We start from the raw sequence: 15,300 nt of genomic DNA, 5'->3' as shown, positions 1-15,300 counted from the left end.
CTTGTGCCCCAGAGCCATGGCTGACAACTAATATGAGCAACACGGAATCCCAAATGTCAAGTAAGATGAATGTCCAGTTAATTTAGGTATTGTGATAGTTGGGTACGTGCTGCTCCAGTTACTGCAAGGTCACTGTTTTGCCCACAGGAGCTGTGATGTGAAAGGACAGTACTTATCACAATGCCGCATTCCCTCTGGAACTGTTATCCTAGATTTTATGCTCAAATCCTTGACTGGATTTGAATCCACTACATTTTAATGTGCATTGCCACTGACTTAGAAGCAGTTGGTGTGCCATATTTGCCTCAAACCTTTAACCCAATCTTTTCCTCCTTTGTAGTTGCCGCAAATCAGCTACTGATTTCCATAACTGGTCAGCAACACCTTTTAACAAGTAGCATTTGTCGATAACGTGTCTCTATATTTTTTTCAAAATTTCCTGACAAATTGGATAATTCTTCTAATTTTAATAGCTGAATGTGCTTAAAATGTCCAAATTTATGATATAGCCTAATAGTGATTCAAAAGAGAATCTGTTGATGCAATAATTAATGGCTAATATTACAGTACATTATGACAATGGTGATTGGACCATAGTGTATGCTTTGTACTTGTAACATTGACAATTGTTTCCTTTTTGCAACCTCTGAGTTACTTCAGTTACTGTCCTTAATGAGTTTCATATAATTTTGCATGTGATTATGTTACCTTAAATTGTATCTAATATTAACCATTTTTGATTTGAACAACGCTGAAGAATTGGAGCAGACCTTTAAAGGCATTGATTAAATGTTGATCAGTTTGAAATCGGAGTGTGTTTTGAGCACTTCTACTTGTATAATTTTGTTTAGTGCTGTGTCTTTAATGTGGAATGTTTCTCATGTATTTCAGTCAGATTACTACTATGAATACACAGAGTGTGACAATCTTGGCTCCAGGTGGAGAGTAGCTGTGCCTCATGTTCCAGGGACCTGCACAGGACTGCCAGACCCAGTCAAGGGAACAGCGTGCTGTAAGCTACTTGTCAAATTCAAATTTTTACTTGAGCATTTGTATATTTAAGAAAAATACCCTCGGGCATGTGCAGTATTTGCCATAACATTTTTTCTCATCCAGGGTTTTGTGTTTTACAAAAGAATACCAGTAACATGACAGAGCAATCTTGCATTTTGCTCTTCCACGTTAATAAGTCTAATACGCGAATAGATTATGATAAATTGCTAATTTATTAACATACGAGAAATATAACTGATTGTAACATCTTATCAAGATGCTGCCTGAAAATAATGCAACCATTGCTTTTTGCTCATCTCCATATGGATGTTGTAGCCTTCACCGAGAGCAAATGTCACCAATCTAAAGGCTGCAAAGGGAGCTTTACACTCGTAATCAAATGGTGATGACCTGGATTTCAACCAATAGCAGATCACCTGAGAACCGATTTGTGGTGCATTTATTTACTCATGTTAAAGATTGATTTTTCGCAGGCTTTGGGCTGAAGCAGGATATCACTCAGGAAAAGGAAACTTCTACCTTTTTACTGTCGTCCAGCAATGGCGGGATTTGAAAAGTGTTAAAGTGATAATTCTCTCCTCACTGAGGGAGGAAGGTGCTGGAGTAGTCATGTCATTGGAATAGTAATCCATAGGCCCAGCCTAAAGCCCTGGGGACATGGATTCAATTCACACCTTGGCAACTGGAACTGAAAGCTGCTCTCCATAATGGTGACCATGGAACAGTCATTGATTGATTGATGTGGAGATGTCAGCGTTGGACTGGGGTGAGCACAGTAAGAACTCTTATAACACCAGATTTAAAAGTCCAACAGGTTTGTTTCAAACACTAGCTTTCGGAGCACTGCACCTTCCTCGGGTGAGTGAAGAGGTATGTTCACATACCTCTTCACATGTGATTGTTCACATGTGAGACCAGATCCACAGCCATGTACTTGACTCTGAAATGCCCTTGACAATGGCTCAGCATGCCACTCATTTCAAGGGCAATTAGGGAAGGGCAGAAAATGCTGGCCTTGGTAATTTGAATACAAGTTTAAGGTAACTCTTATAACATATGTCAAAGTATAACTGTAATCTATTTAATATGAAAAAAAGACCAGATGAATATAATCCTCTAGTACGTTATTTCCCAATAAGTCATGTGCGATTTAGTATGTCTGAAAACTGGTCCTATTAAATTCCAAGTATGTTTCTATATACATTTTTAAAAAGACGCAGGAATAAAACAGCAGTCTGCTCTGTCATTTTAACATCCAAAGATACAAATTTGCATTTCCAGGGAAATGCGAAGAAACCAGTATTTCAGTGCAGTAAAATTGCTCAATTGAATCAGATTTTAAGTTTCAATTTCAACTCTGTAACTTTATTAAACTGCTAATGTATTTCTGCAAGGTCTATTTTTAAACTCCTTCAGAAGTTTATGCATCTTGTCTCAAATAAAGGTTATTAAAGGTAAAAACATTGAAAGACGGGCGGGGCAATGGCGCAGTGGTTAGCACTGCTGCCTCACCCGCTGAGGACCTGGGTTCGATCCCGGCCCCGAGTCACTGTCCGTGTGGAGTTTGCGCATTCTCCCCGTGTCTGTGTGGGTCTCACCCCTGCAACCTAAAGATGTGCAGGGTAGGTGGATTTGCCACGCTAAATTGCCCCTTAATTGTGAAAAAAATGAATTAGGTACTCTAAATTCCTAAACACAATAATTTAAAGACATCATGAGCAATGCATGGATGATAAACCTTCAGTAATGTGATAACGATGTATGTTTATTTATTAACTTCTTCAATAACTGATAAGAAGTTGCAATTTTGCCAAGCAAAGCTAAAAAGATATTGTGGGCGGGATGTTCCGTTCTGGAGGTCCGGTGGAGGTGGCTTGACAGTCAGTGGTCAGTGTGATACCTCATGGGGTCAAAGGTCCTAGTGCCATATTTAAACGCCACCCATACAGACATTTACCTACTGCAGGACAGGTGCTGTGGCTACAACATCCATTATGGCCCCCAAACAGAAGCAACCTTCAGCCCAACGTTTTAGCAAATCCTCCCTGGCAATTTTCCTCTGGCCCCATCCAGGAAAGGTCCTCTCTCTGAGGGATGAGGACACGAGGCCCTCCCACTTACCCATGCCGGCCTGGTAGGAGGTATGATGTGGAGATGCCGGCGTTGGACTGGGGTGAGCACAGTAAGAAGTCTTACAACACCAGGTTAAAGTTCCAACAGGTTTGTTTCAAACACTAGCTTTCGGAGCACTGCTCCTTCCTCAGGTGAAGGAAGAGGTATGTTCCAGAAACATATATATAGATGAATTCAAAGATGCCAGACAATGCTTAGAATGCGAGCATTTGCAAGTAATTAAATCTTTACAGATCCAGACATAGGGGTAACCCCAGGTTAAAGAGGTGTGAATTGTCTCAAGCCAGGACAGTTGGTAGGATTTTGCAAGTCCAGGCCAGATGGTGGGGGATGAATGTAATGCGACATGAATCCCATGTCCCGGTTGAGGCCGCACTCATGTGTGCGGAACTTGGCTATAGGTTTCTGCTCAGCGATTCTGCATTGCCGCGCGTCCTGAAGGCCGCCTTGGAGAACGCTTACCCGGAGATCAGAGGCTGAATGCTCTTGACTGCTGAAGTGCTCCCCGACTGGAAGGAAACATTCCTGCCTGGTGATTGTCGCACGATGTCCGTTCATTCGTTGTCGCAGCGTCTGCATGGTCTCGCCAATGTATCACGCTTCGGGACATCCTTTCCTGCAGCGTATGAGGTAGACAACATTGGCCGAGTCGCACGAGTATGTACCGCATACGTGGTGGGTGGTGTTCTCACATGTAATGGTGGTAGGAGGTAGCCAGGGAGGTTAGCACCCGTGGGGCCCAAAAAAAGGACCACCTGGTGTAATGTTCTTGTCGGATGGCCTGATTTATAATAATAATCTTTATTGTCACAAGTAGGCTTACATTGCAATGAAGTTACTGTGAAAAGCTCCCAGTTGCCACATTCCGGCGCTTTTCGGGTGCAGAGTTCGAGAACCAAGTCTAGAGGCTCATCATCAGTCTCAGCAGGGGCCTGGTGTCCAGTAACCCTCCGAGTGTTGGAGACCTCGGCTGTCACTGACTGCGCCTTCTGTGCACAGAAGGCTGTAAGGTGATTTTCAGATTGCAAACCCGGTAACACGAGTTTGCACCCATTGTACATAGTTTTTACTTTTGTAAGTATATGTTGAATCAACCCTTCTCTAAGTCTCATAGATTGCATTTGTACTAATAAGGCTTCAAAATGTCGCGTTTTGTTTAAGTTCCAGAATTTGTCGCAGTGAAATCCCATCAGGAGCATTGCTTGTATAAATACTCACATTTTTACCACAACAAGCAGCCGATAATTCCATGTCTGCAACATTAGGCAATGCATATAGTTTGCGACACTGCCGTCTAGCCAACACACCTGTCGGCCTATTTTCTCAGGCAACCATGCTCTGGCCTCGGGAGAAGTGTTCATCGAGGTTATTGATTTGAATGCTGCTGTTGCATTGATGTTTGTGTGTGGATGCACAAGTAGTAATCGCTACTCACGTTATATTCATATGTCCAACGTGTCATTTAGAATGATCTTTTACTTTCGGAATCTGTTTATGAAAAATGTATTGTGAACACTTGAAGTCCATTGACTTCCACACCTCCCTGCAGGAAGGTGCACTGTCTGAGTTTTAAGATTGAATGTCATTCCTTGGTTGTTTCTCACTGTGCACATGTGACAATGAACGAGGCAAGTAAAGATTCAACTGGAACCTTACATTAACTGCAAGTGGTTTAGGGTGTGTATATAAGAGGTGTGTGATGAATCCGCTTCCTTACTTCCCGCAATCTTTAGTTGGACCGACACAGTTGCTTAGTGGGGCTTCATTTGTCCCTTGTATAAAAAAGTTCAGTGTGGCAGTCACTTTCAAAGCCATGGGAATGGAATACCTGCCTTGTTGGACAGCATGGTAGCACAGTGGTTAGCACAGTTGATTCACAGCTCCAGGGTCCCAGGTTCGATTCCTGACTTGGGTCACTGTCTGTGCGGAGTCTGCACGTTCTCCTCGTGCTTGTGAGGGATTCCTCCGGGTGATCCAGCTTCCTCCCAAACTCCAAGGATGTGCAGGTTAGGTGGATTGGCCATGCTAAATTGCCCTTAGTGTCCAAAAAGATTGGGTGGGGTTACTGGGTTACGGGGATGGGTGTAGGTGTGGGTTTGGGTGGGGTGCTCTTTCCAGAAGCCGGTGTTTACTCGATAGTCTGAGTGGCCTCTTTCTGCACAGAAAATTCCATGATTCTATGATTCTAAGTCCTTGCAACATTTATTCTTAATAATAATAATCACTTATTGTCACAAGTGGGCTTCAATGAAGTTACTGTGAAAAGCCCCTAGTGGCCACATTCCAGTGCCTGTTCGGGGAGGCTGGTACAGGAATTGAACCCACGCTGCTGGCACTGTTCTGCATTACAAGCCAGCTGCTTAGCTCACTGTTCATGGAGAAGGCGGAAAATGCGAGCTACCACCTCCCAGACAAGTGATGGCACCTTTGTCATGGGGTGGGATTTTCATTCCCTTGCGATGTGTTCTGCAACTGCCGAGGGCAGATAATCACTGGCCAGCGGCAGGATCTTGCCCCGCCGTTGTCAATGGGGTTTCCCACCCCTTGCCACCACAAAACCCATGGTAGGGGTGCGCGTAGGCAGGACCGTAAGACATGAGCGGCCAGAAAATCTTGCCCATTATCTTTCTTTGTCTCCTTACATATGCAGTGTCTTTTGTATGCCCTTGGTTGTGTTACAGGTCTTTGTTAACTTTGCCACTCTTTGGGAGCTCTGGGACGTCTTGGGGCCTTTGTTTGTTTGATCCTCCTTCCTTTTTTATGTGCCTCTGTCAGGAACAGATGGTCATTCACACCAACCAAATGTAGCTTCTAAATGTAATGGATTCTCACATGATTACGCACCATTGGTAAAGAAGCAAAGCTCCTTCAATGGGCATATGACCGTCATAAGACTCAGCTGAGCCATGTCCTCCATGGCTTGAGCAAATGATTAATAGGTTGCCCAAAATAATAGTCTTGAACTCCTCCCACATGTCTTGAGACCCCCCCGCACATTGTTTTCTTTCCAAGCTTTTTTTTCCAACTGTGTCATTAATCAGTAAAGGCAAAGATGGTACTGCTAACATACACATACGGCCAACACTTTCCGGCCTCCTCCTTCACCCTAGAAATTTCTTCCCATCGTCCTCCGCAGTCACCATCTCCTAATTCCCATTCTATCTGTTACTATTCAGCCTCTTCCCATTACCCGTGACCCTATCATTGGTCATGTGGGTATTCCTGTTTTACCCTTTTTGATGTCAATGCTGATGTCCATGCCCTTCTTTCATTTGACCCCTCCCCTTCTCAATGCCGCGTGCATCCTTATTTTCAGAGACCACCTGATCTCCTCCCCATTCCATGAGACCACCCAATATGATCCCATGACTTTAGATTTATTGACTTCGCAAAGCCAGATGCCTCTCCTGAATTTCAAAAATTCATTTACAGAATGTGGGCATCGCTGGTTAGGCCAACATTTATTTCCCATCCCTAGTTTCCCTTGAGAAGTTGGTGATGAGCTACATTCTTCAACTACTACAGTCCCTGAGGTGTAGGTACACCACAATGCTGTTAGGGAGAGAATTCCAGGATTTTGACTCAGCGACAGTGAAGGAATGGTGATATATTTCCAAGTCAGGATGGTGAGTGACTTGGAGGGCAACAACCAGGTGGTGGGGTTCCCTTGTATCTGCTGCCCCTGTCCTTCCAGTTAGTGGTGGTCGTGGTTTTGGAAGGTGCTGTCTGAGGAACTTCAGCCTAACATTGTCATGCTCACGGAATATACCTTACAGATACAGTCCTAGATACACTATCACCATCCCTGGGTATGTCCTCTCCCACTGACGGGTCAGACCCAGCAGAGATGGCGGCACAGTGGTATACAGTTGGGAGTGGGTTGCCTTGGGAGTCCTCAGCATCGACTTTGGACCCCATGTAGTCTCAAGGCCTCGGGGCAAACATGGGCAAAGAAATCTCCTGCTGATTACCACCTATTGTTCCCCTCTAAGCTGATGAATCAGTACTCCTCCATGTTGAACAGCACTTGAAGGAAGCACTGGGATGGTAAGGGTGCAGAATGTACACTGGGTGGGGGACTTCACTGTCCATCATCAAGAGTGACTCAGTAGTACCACCACAGATCGAGCTGGCTGGGACCAAAAACACATAGCTACTGGACTGAGACCATCATGTGGTGAGGGAACCAACAAGAGGGAAAAATATATTTGACCTCAACCTCACCAATCTTCCTGCCGCAGATGCAACTGTCCATGACAGTATTGTCAGAAGTGACCACCGTACTTGTGTGGAGACCATGGGCGGGATGCACCGCCTGCGTGGCAACTGGAAAGCAGCGCGGCCAAAGAAACATATAAAATCCTGGTGTGACTGGAACAGCTAGATGTGGGAAGAATGTTCCCGATGTTGGGGACATCCAGAACGAGGGATCACCACCTAGGAATAAGGGGTAAGCCATTCAGGACTGAGATGGGGAAGAACGTCTTCTCTCAGAGAGTTGTGAAATTGTGGGCCAGTTTGTTGGATATATTTAAGAGGGAGCTGGACGTGGCCTTTGAGGCTAACGTGATCAAGGTGTGTGGAGAGAAAGCGGGGGGTGGGATATTGTATTTGCATGATCAGCCATGACCATATTGAATGGTGCTGCAGGCTTGAAGGGCCAAATGGCCTACTCCTGCACCTATTTTCTATGTTTCAATGTTTCAATGTCGGGAGATCCCTTTTCTGGGTTCTGCCTGGCCCGCCATCTCTCACGAGGTCACTGTCTGGCAAATCTGCATACTAGAGTAAGATAGCTAGTCTCACTATAATATGCATTCCCGAAATCTAACCAATGCATGGGATGTAACCCCTTTACCTAGGAAATCTTGGGTGTTCGCTGTTCAGTGCTGGTCTCCGCAAATGGGGACCAGACAGAACTTGTGGGGGTCTCCCAAAGGATTGGAGGCCCAAAGGTGGTTGCCCTCTGGACAGGGTGGCACCTTTGCATGGCTGGTGCCACCTGGGCACCTTGGCTTTGCTACCTGAGTGCCAGCCTGGCACTGCCCAGATGGCATTGCTAGCTGGCAGGGCACTGCCAGGGCGAGGACCTCCTTTTGGATGAGTTGGGGCTTTGGCGGGGGTGGTTTGTGGTCACGGTGGGGTTGAGAGATCATGGCGCCGTTTTAAAATAGCGTCCTGATCTCTCCCTTCACTGAGGAGTTCCAGCGAGCAGAGCTCCTCAGTACAGAAAACGGGACTAAGTGCAGCCTCGGCTCTTAGTGCATTCCCCACTGAGGGCCTTAATCTACCTGAATGGGCGTTCGATAGTGTTGTGTTTCTCAGTGGCCCAAGTGCAAGGAAACATTTGGCTAATCGCACGCGCCGTGGGATTCTGTTACCATTCAGGTAGATTGCGTCCATTGAGGATACCCTCCATTGTATTGCGTGGCACTACCAACGGGAAAAATGGAATAGACTTCGAACAAACCTAGCAGCTCAAGACTGGGCATCCATGAGGCACTGCGGGCCATCAGCAGCAGAAGAATTTTACTCAACCACAATCTGTGACCTTATGACCTGGCATATCCCCACCCTACCATTACAAGTGAGCCAGAGGATCAACCCTGATCCGGCGATTCTCCAGGACCCGACAATTGGCGTGATCATAGAGTACAACGCGCGGCTGGGGGGGCCATTGACAGAGACCAGCCCAGCAAACCTCCGCTCCCGACCGGCCGAGTTCCCGACGGCGTGGAACTAACCACCTATTGCAGGTCGGGATGCTGGCGTCTGTGGTCGCCCTGGTTGGGGGCGAGGGGAATCGGACACCGGGGGTGGGGGGGGGGGGGCCTTATAGGCAACAGGGGGGTTAGATCCGGGCGGTTAGATGCTCGGGCGCGCAGCCAATCGGGAGGGTTAAATTTTTGTGTCTGGCTCCGCGGTCCGAGTCCACCATGGAGCTCGGCGTGACCGCTGGAGACCGCCGCCGTGCACATGCGCAGACTCCGAACCGGATGTGCGGGGGCCCATATCCGCAGCTAAAGCTCAGTGAATTACTCCGTCTCACTGCTAGCCCCCTGCAAGGCATTGAATTAGCTGATTTTTTTCCCAGGTATCTCTGAAGTAAAACTCGAGCGTTTTTACACCGGCATGGGAACATAGTCCTATTTTGGGACAATCCAGCCCTAGATGTTTTATTGAATTTAAATTCCGCCAACTGCCATGGTGGGATTCAAACCCAAGTTCCCAGAGCATTAATCCGGGTCTCTGGATTGCTAACTGTACCCTCTGCTTCCTTATACCATACCACAACCGCCCAGGACAAAATCCCTTCAGTGACTGACCACACCTTACATACATCTCTGTACATAACCATCACTACCTAGAAACCACCACCCCACTCTCCCCCACAAGCAGTTATTCACCCTCTGGCCCTTGTCTTTCCTTGCCTTGCCTACAACTTGCACCCCTCTGGTCCTCCTCACTCCCACCCCCAAGCTTGTCTCCGTGTCACCCTTCCCCTCCGATCCAGCATCCCATTCGAAGCCTTGGCACAGCTTGTGCTACAGGCACCCGGTATATTCCATTGATGGTGTGAAAGGAAGGTGAAAGCAGCATCTACTGAGCACCAACTTGTGGATGAAGTGAGGTTCGTCAGGTGTGTGCCACTGATTTGCACTCATAAAACAAAACATTCTAATTAGATGCTGACAGGAACTTAATTTGGATGGTGAATGTGATTCCAGTGAGTTGGCCTTTCAGTGAGCATTCATGAGATGCTAATGAATGCAAGTGAAGTTCATAGAATCATAGAATCCCTACAGTGCAGAAGAAGGCCACTCACCCCATCGCGTCTGTATCAACCCTTTGGCCACCCTACCTAGGCCCAATCCTCCACCCCATTCCTGCAACCCCACCCAAAGGGGCAATTTAGCATGGCCAATCCACCTAACCTGTACATCTTTAGACAGTGGGAGGAAACCGGAGCACCCGGAGGAAACCCACGCAGCCACGGGGATGATGTGAAACGCCACACAGTCACTGGAGGTCGGAATCAAACCCAGATGGTGCTGTGAGGCAGCAGTGTTTTTTTTATAACTTTAGAGTACCCAATTATTTTTTTTTTTTCCAATTAAGGGGCAATTTAGCATGGCCAATCCACCTACCCTGCACATCTTTTTTGGGTTGTGGGGGTGAAACCCACGCAGACACGGGGAGAATATGCAAACTCCGCACGGACAGTGACCCAGAGCTGGGGTTCGAACCTGGGTCCTCAGCGCCGCAGGCAGCAATGCTAACCACTGTGCCACGTGCCGCCCGTGAGGCAGCAGTGTTAACCACTGTGCCACCCTGCCGCTGGAGTTCCCGACATTGCTCAACCCTTTAAGCTATCGTGAAAGCTTGAAGTGGAAAATCCTGAACTAATTTTCTGCTGGCAGGAAAGTGACATTTTCATTTGCGCCGGATAGAGTGCCCCAGCCCACCACGGTTCCCACTGCAGGTGGGTTTGAAGATTCTGCCCAGTTTTCTTCTGCTGTGCTATTATATTATTATGAAATTACTTGGCAAGGAGGTGACAGGATTGTTTATTTTGCCAGGCAGTTGATTCTAACGAGCGTTTGACCTCAGACGGTAGAAATAACCTTCTTTTGAGATTTGAAATTTACATTGGCCCATTTTGAAGTGAGGAAATTGCAAATGACTTTGCCATTGACAACACTTTGCTGGCAATGACTCCAAAACATTTTAGGCTGATGCAGGACTATGGAAATGTGTAGCAGAGGATTTCAGAAGATTCATCTCCGGCGTGGTTCAAATTCTACAGTAAATCCATGTGTGGCAATGATTCCGTGTCGATCAGCCAAATGTGAATTTCGCCTGGAAAAAATTCCGAGTGCTTTTACACCGTAGTTGTGCCAAAGCATTCTAGTCGCCTGGAATTTCATGGAATGGCGCAACTTGTAAAATGACACCAAAATCTGTGACCACGTTTTGTGAACGGATACTTCATCTGAATTCCCTGCTGCTCTCCACATGCCAGAATGTAACAACCAACACAAACCTTCAGATCTCCGCATGAACAACCAGGACCCCAAGAAAGCAAAGAATTGCAACATATTCTCTCTCTAAAGTCCCATTTTATGTATCAAAGTTAAAATTAAAGTTTGAAACCGTCAAACTGTCAATTATGTACATTTGGATCAGCACGTGTAAGAACATGTAATGAAGGGTACTTTTCAATTTTTAACGTTGCATTTTCTGCTCCCGTAAAGTGCATTGAGATGTACATTGAAATACAAGACAGCGAGGGGGAATAAAGATCAAAGAATGGGTATAAATGCAAGAAATTTGCATTCTCTAATCTTTTGCAGCAATATTCCAGTGTGACAGAGAATTTTGGTGATCGTTCTGCCAAATCAGCAGAAGAACATTTGGGTAGAGCATTAAGTCACTGACAGGCAAATGTCCTCAATGTTTTGCATTAAAAATTGGCATTTTGGGGTTTAAACTATGTGATGCAGTGCGGGAATAGGTGCTTTTCTGATGTCAGAAATGGCGTAGGCGAATACAGCCGCCCTTTCAATATGACGGCCTGATCCCTGTGAAATTTCTTGACCCGGTGCTCTCTGAGGCACTCTCAGAGGAGGTGAAAATGATGTCTGCCAACATTATCCGTGTTATTGATCAAAGGCTCAATGTGTTGACTCAAAATCTAAGTACTCATGAGACTGAGTTGAAAATACCAATAAAAGGACTGATGAGATGGTGGAAGGAATCCTGAACGTCGAACATGCTGCTTCCTCAGCTGAAGCTCATATTCATTCCTTGGAGAACCAGCTGTGTGGTACAGTATGTCAGAAATTTGGAGAACCGAGTCGGAGTCGTCGGTCTGCCTGAGGGAGTGGAGGGTAAGACTCCTATTGAGTTCCATGTTTTCTTAAACAGGATGTGAGGCTGGGCATTTCAAGTTAGATCGGGCACATCGTATCTTTTCAGTGAGGCCAAGGGACCATCGACATCCCAGACCTATAATCATTTGTTCCCACAATTTTGAAGATTGGCAGAAGGTCCTGAGATAGCAAAGCGTGGTGGGACCTGGATCCACAGGGGAGCAAGGACTTCCTTCTTCAAGAACTTTTCAACAGCTAAAGCATTGAAGCTTTGATGAAGTTCAAAGACAACTCGAGGTAGTTGGGGGAAATTATGAGGGGGCCTTATCCTGCGACCCTGAAAGTTACATTTGACAACTCGGTTAAGTATTTTGATAATCCAACTACTGGACAAGGATTTGGACATGTTTCTCCTTCCATTTTGTGAGAGACTTGCAGGCCTGGATTCTCCGTTCCGAAGTCTAAGGGCGCGATTCTCCGCTCTCACGCCAGTTCGGAGAATAGCGGGCCGCGCATATTTTTACTGCGACTCCAGTCCGACGCCCTCCCGCTTCTCCGAACCCCGCACAAACTACACGTCGGCATTCCCAGCAAAGACCTCAAAAAGACCCCCTGACACGAACAGAATCCCAACTTATTGGCCCCCTGCTATTCTCCGGCCCGGATAGGCCGAAGTCCCGACGTCCTCACGCCATGTTTTCACGCCGGTCAACATACCTGCTTTTCAGGTTCGTCAACCAGTCGTGCTGGCTGACGAGAGCTTCGAGTAGGTGAGCGCACCGCTCAGCGCACAGCTCAGCGCACTGCTGGAGTCTGGCCACAACGGGGAAGGCATCCCCGAGGGGAGGGGGTCCAGAGCGGGGGGGAGTGGGAAAGACTGAGGGGGGAGTGGGGGAGACGGAGGGGGGTGTGGGGGAGACGGAGGGGGGAGTGGGGGAGACGGAGGGGGGAATGGGGGAGACGGAGGGGGGGAGAGTGGGAGTGGGGGGGGGGTAGGGAGAGAGTGAGCGAGTGACCCGTCCAACCCCGGTTACAAAATGTCTGCCGCCATGCCATGGCGTGCCGGTCACGAGTACACGGCCGCTGGTTGCCCTGTGGCTTACGGCCACAGGCCACTGACGCACCGGTGAAGAGGACGTAGTTAACTGCCCGTTGGATGCAGAAAGTGACGAGGGGTTAGGCTGCCCGGAGGGGGAGGAGGAGAGAGTGAGGGTGCAGCCGCGGCACCAGAGGTGACGACCAAGGCTGAGGGTGTACCGTGTCCGGATCTCTTTCCTAACAACGACGGACATCACCTGCAGGAGGAGACTCCGGCTGAGTAGGCGGACGGTGATACATATCTGTCACCTCGTGGCGCATCTCACCCCACGTGGAACGGGGGGAGGACATGCGATCCCGGTTGCCATCAAGGTGACGGTCGCTCTTAACTTCTATGCGACCGGCTCCTTCCAGTCTCCAAGCGGGGACCTCTCTGGGATCTCCCAGTCATCGGTCCACAGGCGCATCTGGGATGTGACCGATGCCCTCTATGCCATCGCGGACCGCTACATCACCTTTCCCGAGGACCGAGCAACTCAAGACTCACGAGCTCGTGGATTTGCCAGCGTGGCCGGGATACCGATGGTGCAGGGGGCAATCGATTGTGTCCACGTTCCCATGCGCCCGCCTGCAGGGGACAGGGAGGTGTTCACAAACAGGAGGGGGACATACTCCATGAATATCCAGGTGGTATGCGACCCCCACATGACGTTCATGAACGTCTGTGCAAGATTCCCAGGGAGTGTGCATGACTCCTACACACTGGCGCAGTCGTACATCCCTGCGATGTTTGAGGGACGTCCCCCCCCGGCCGAGGGGCTGCTTGCTAGGCGGCGGGTTATCCGCTGAGGTCTTGGCTGATGACGCCTATACGGAGGCCTCAGACCAATGCGGAAACCCGATACAATGAGGCCCATGCAGGAACCAGGGGTGTGGTGGAGCGCTGCCTTGGCCTCCTGAAGATGAGATTCAGGTGCCTGGACCGCTCCGGAGGGGCCCTGCAGTACCAGCCCGATCGGGTCGCACGCATTGTTGTGGTCTGCGGTGCGCTGCACAACATCGCGATGCAGAGGGGAGATGACCTGCTGCAGGAGGCGGAGGGAGAAGCCAGTGGCAGTGGTGCCAGCACAGAGGAGGAGAGGGAGGAGGAGGAGGCTGGCTGAGTGGCGGGCGCAGCACGCAGACACGACCCTGGTGCTGGTGATGTCCAGGAGGCGGCACGACGGACCCGGCGAGGACGGCGGGCACGCAACGCCTTGGTGGCAGCACGGTTCACGAGTCGCATGCGACGTCCCCGCTGAACACCAAACCACCACCTGCATCGCTAGTCGTGCAGAGGGTCAACACACAACTGCCACCACCACAGCTCCCCCCCCCCCCCCCCCCCACCCCCTCTCAGTGTGCATTGCTCCACTTTGACATCACCCTCACCACTGGGTCCAGAGTATGGCACAACACTGATGGCTGTGTCAGCGGGTGTGATCAGTGCCATGTGGAATGATGACAGCCCGCTCTGCGATGAGCTGTGAGCTCAGAATCATTAGAGAGAGTCTGACCCATGGCAATAGCTGAACCATCCACCTTGGTGGCCGCTGAGTTCGTCACGGACACTCCATCATGTGCCCGCGTGGGCTAGCTGTGGGAGGGGGTGGGGGGAGGGGCAGGGACTGCACACCCGGCACCGATGTTTCACCGCTCGTCAACCCCAGGGACACTCGGTCACCATCACGATTCCTGTGGCTGTGGAACAATGACACGGTATTACAAGTAAGGTGGAACAGTGCGTTTAATGTTAACAATAATTTACAGGTGCCCTAGCCCCTACAACTAAACTGTGCCCTTCACCCGTGCCAACTTACTCAGTGTCTCTCTTTGTTGCCTTACGGGCCCTACCACTACGTCTAAGTGATTCCCCATTGATACAGCAGGAGTGGAGGAGGTCTGCTGCGAATCGCCCCCTTCGACTCGTTTCTCCTTCGGCAAGCGTTTCCTGGGGCGACCCGGCCTTGATGGGCCAGGCTGCTCTGCGGGCGTCTCGGGTGACGTTGTGCCACCCTGCTCTGCCTGCTGCCCACCCGATGCACCAGGGATGGGACGGGGGGAGGCCGAGAATTCCGGGACGTCCCGTGATGGAGTTAATGGGACGGGCCCCGAAATCTCCTCCTCCCTCGGGGAGCCCGGTGGCCCCCGGGCCTCACTTTGGGACAGAGGTGCGAGCGGGGAGGTGCCTCGTCGCTCCACC

General features: G+C 49.1%; 1 protein-coding gene across 2 annotated transcripts in view; it reads left to right on the top strand.

Annotated features, from left to right (window-relative positions):
* The window catches only part of elapor1 (endosome-lysosome associated apoptosis and autophagy regulator 1), a 171,475-nt gene that overhangs the window by 38,065 nt on the left and 118,110 nt on the right, over window positions 1-15,300 (top strand). For both annotated transcript variants that reach the window (XM_038820162.1, XM_038820163.1), the window contains exon 2: window positions 892-1,012. In XM_038820162.1, coding sequence (XP_038676090.1) covers window positions 892-1,012 — 121 coding nt within the window. The remainder of the gene's footprint in view (window positions 1-891; window positions 1,013-15,300) is intronic.

This window comes from Scyliorhinus canicula, chromosome 15, assembly GCF_902713615.1.
Source record: "Scyliorhinus canicula chromosome 15, sScyCan1.1, whole genome shotgun sequence".
NCBI classification, from domain to species: domain Eukaryota; kingdom Metazoa; phylum Chordata; class Chondrichthyes; order Carcharhiniformes; family Scyliorhinidae; genus Scyliorhinus; species Scyliorhinus canicula.
This window is presented reverse-complemented; position numbering and strand designations above follow the sequence as displayed.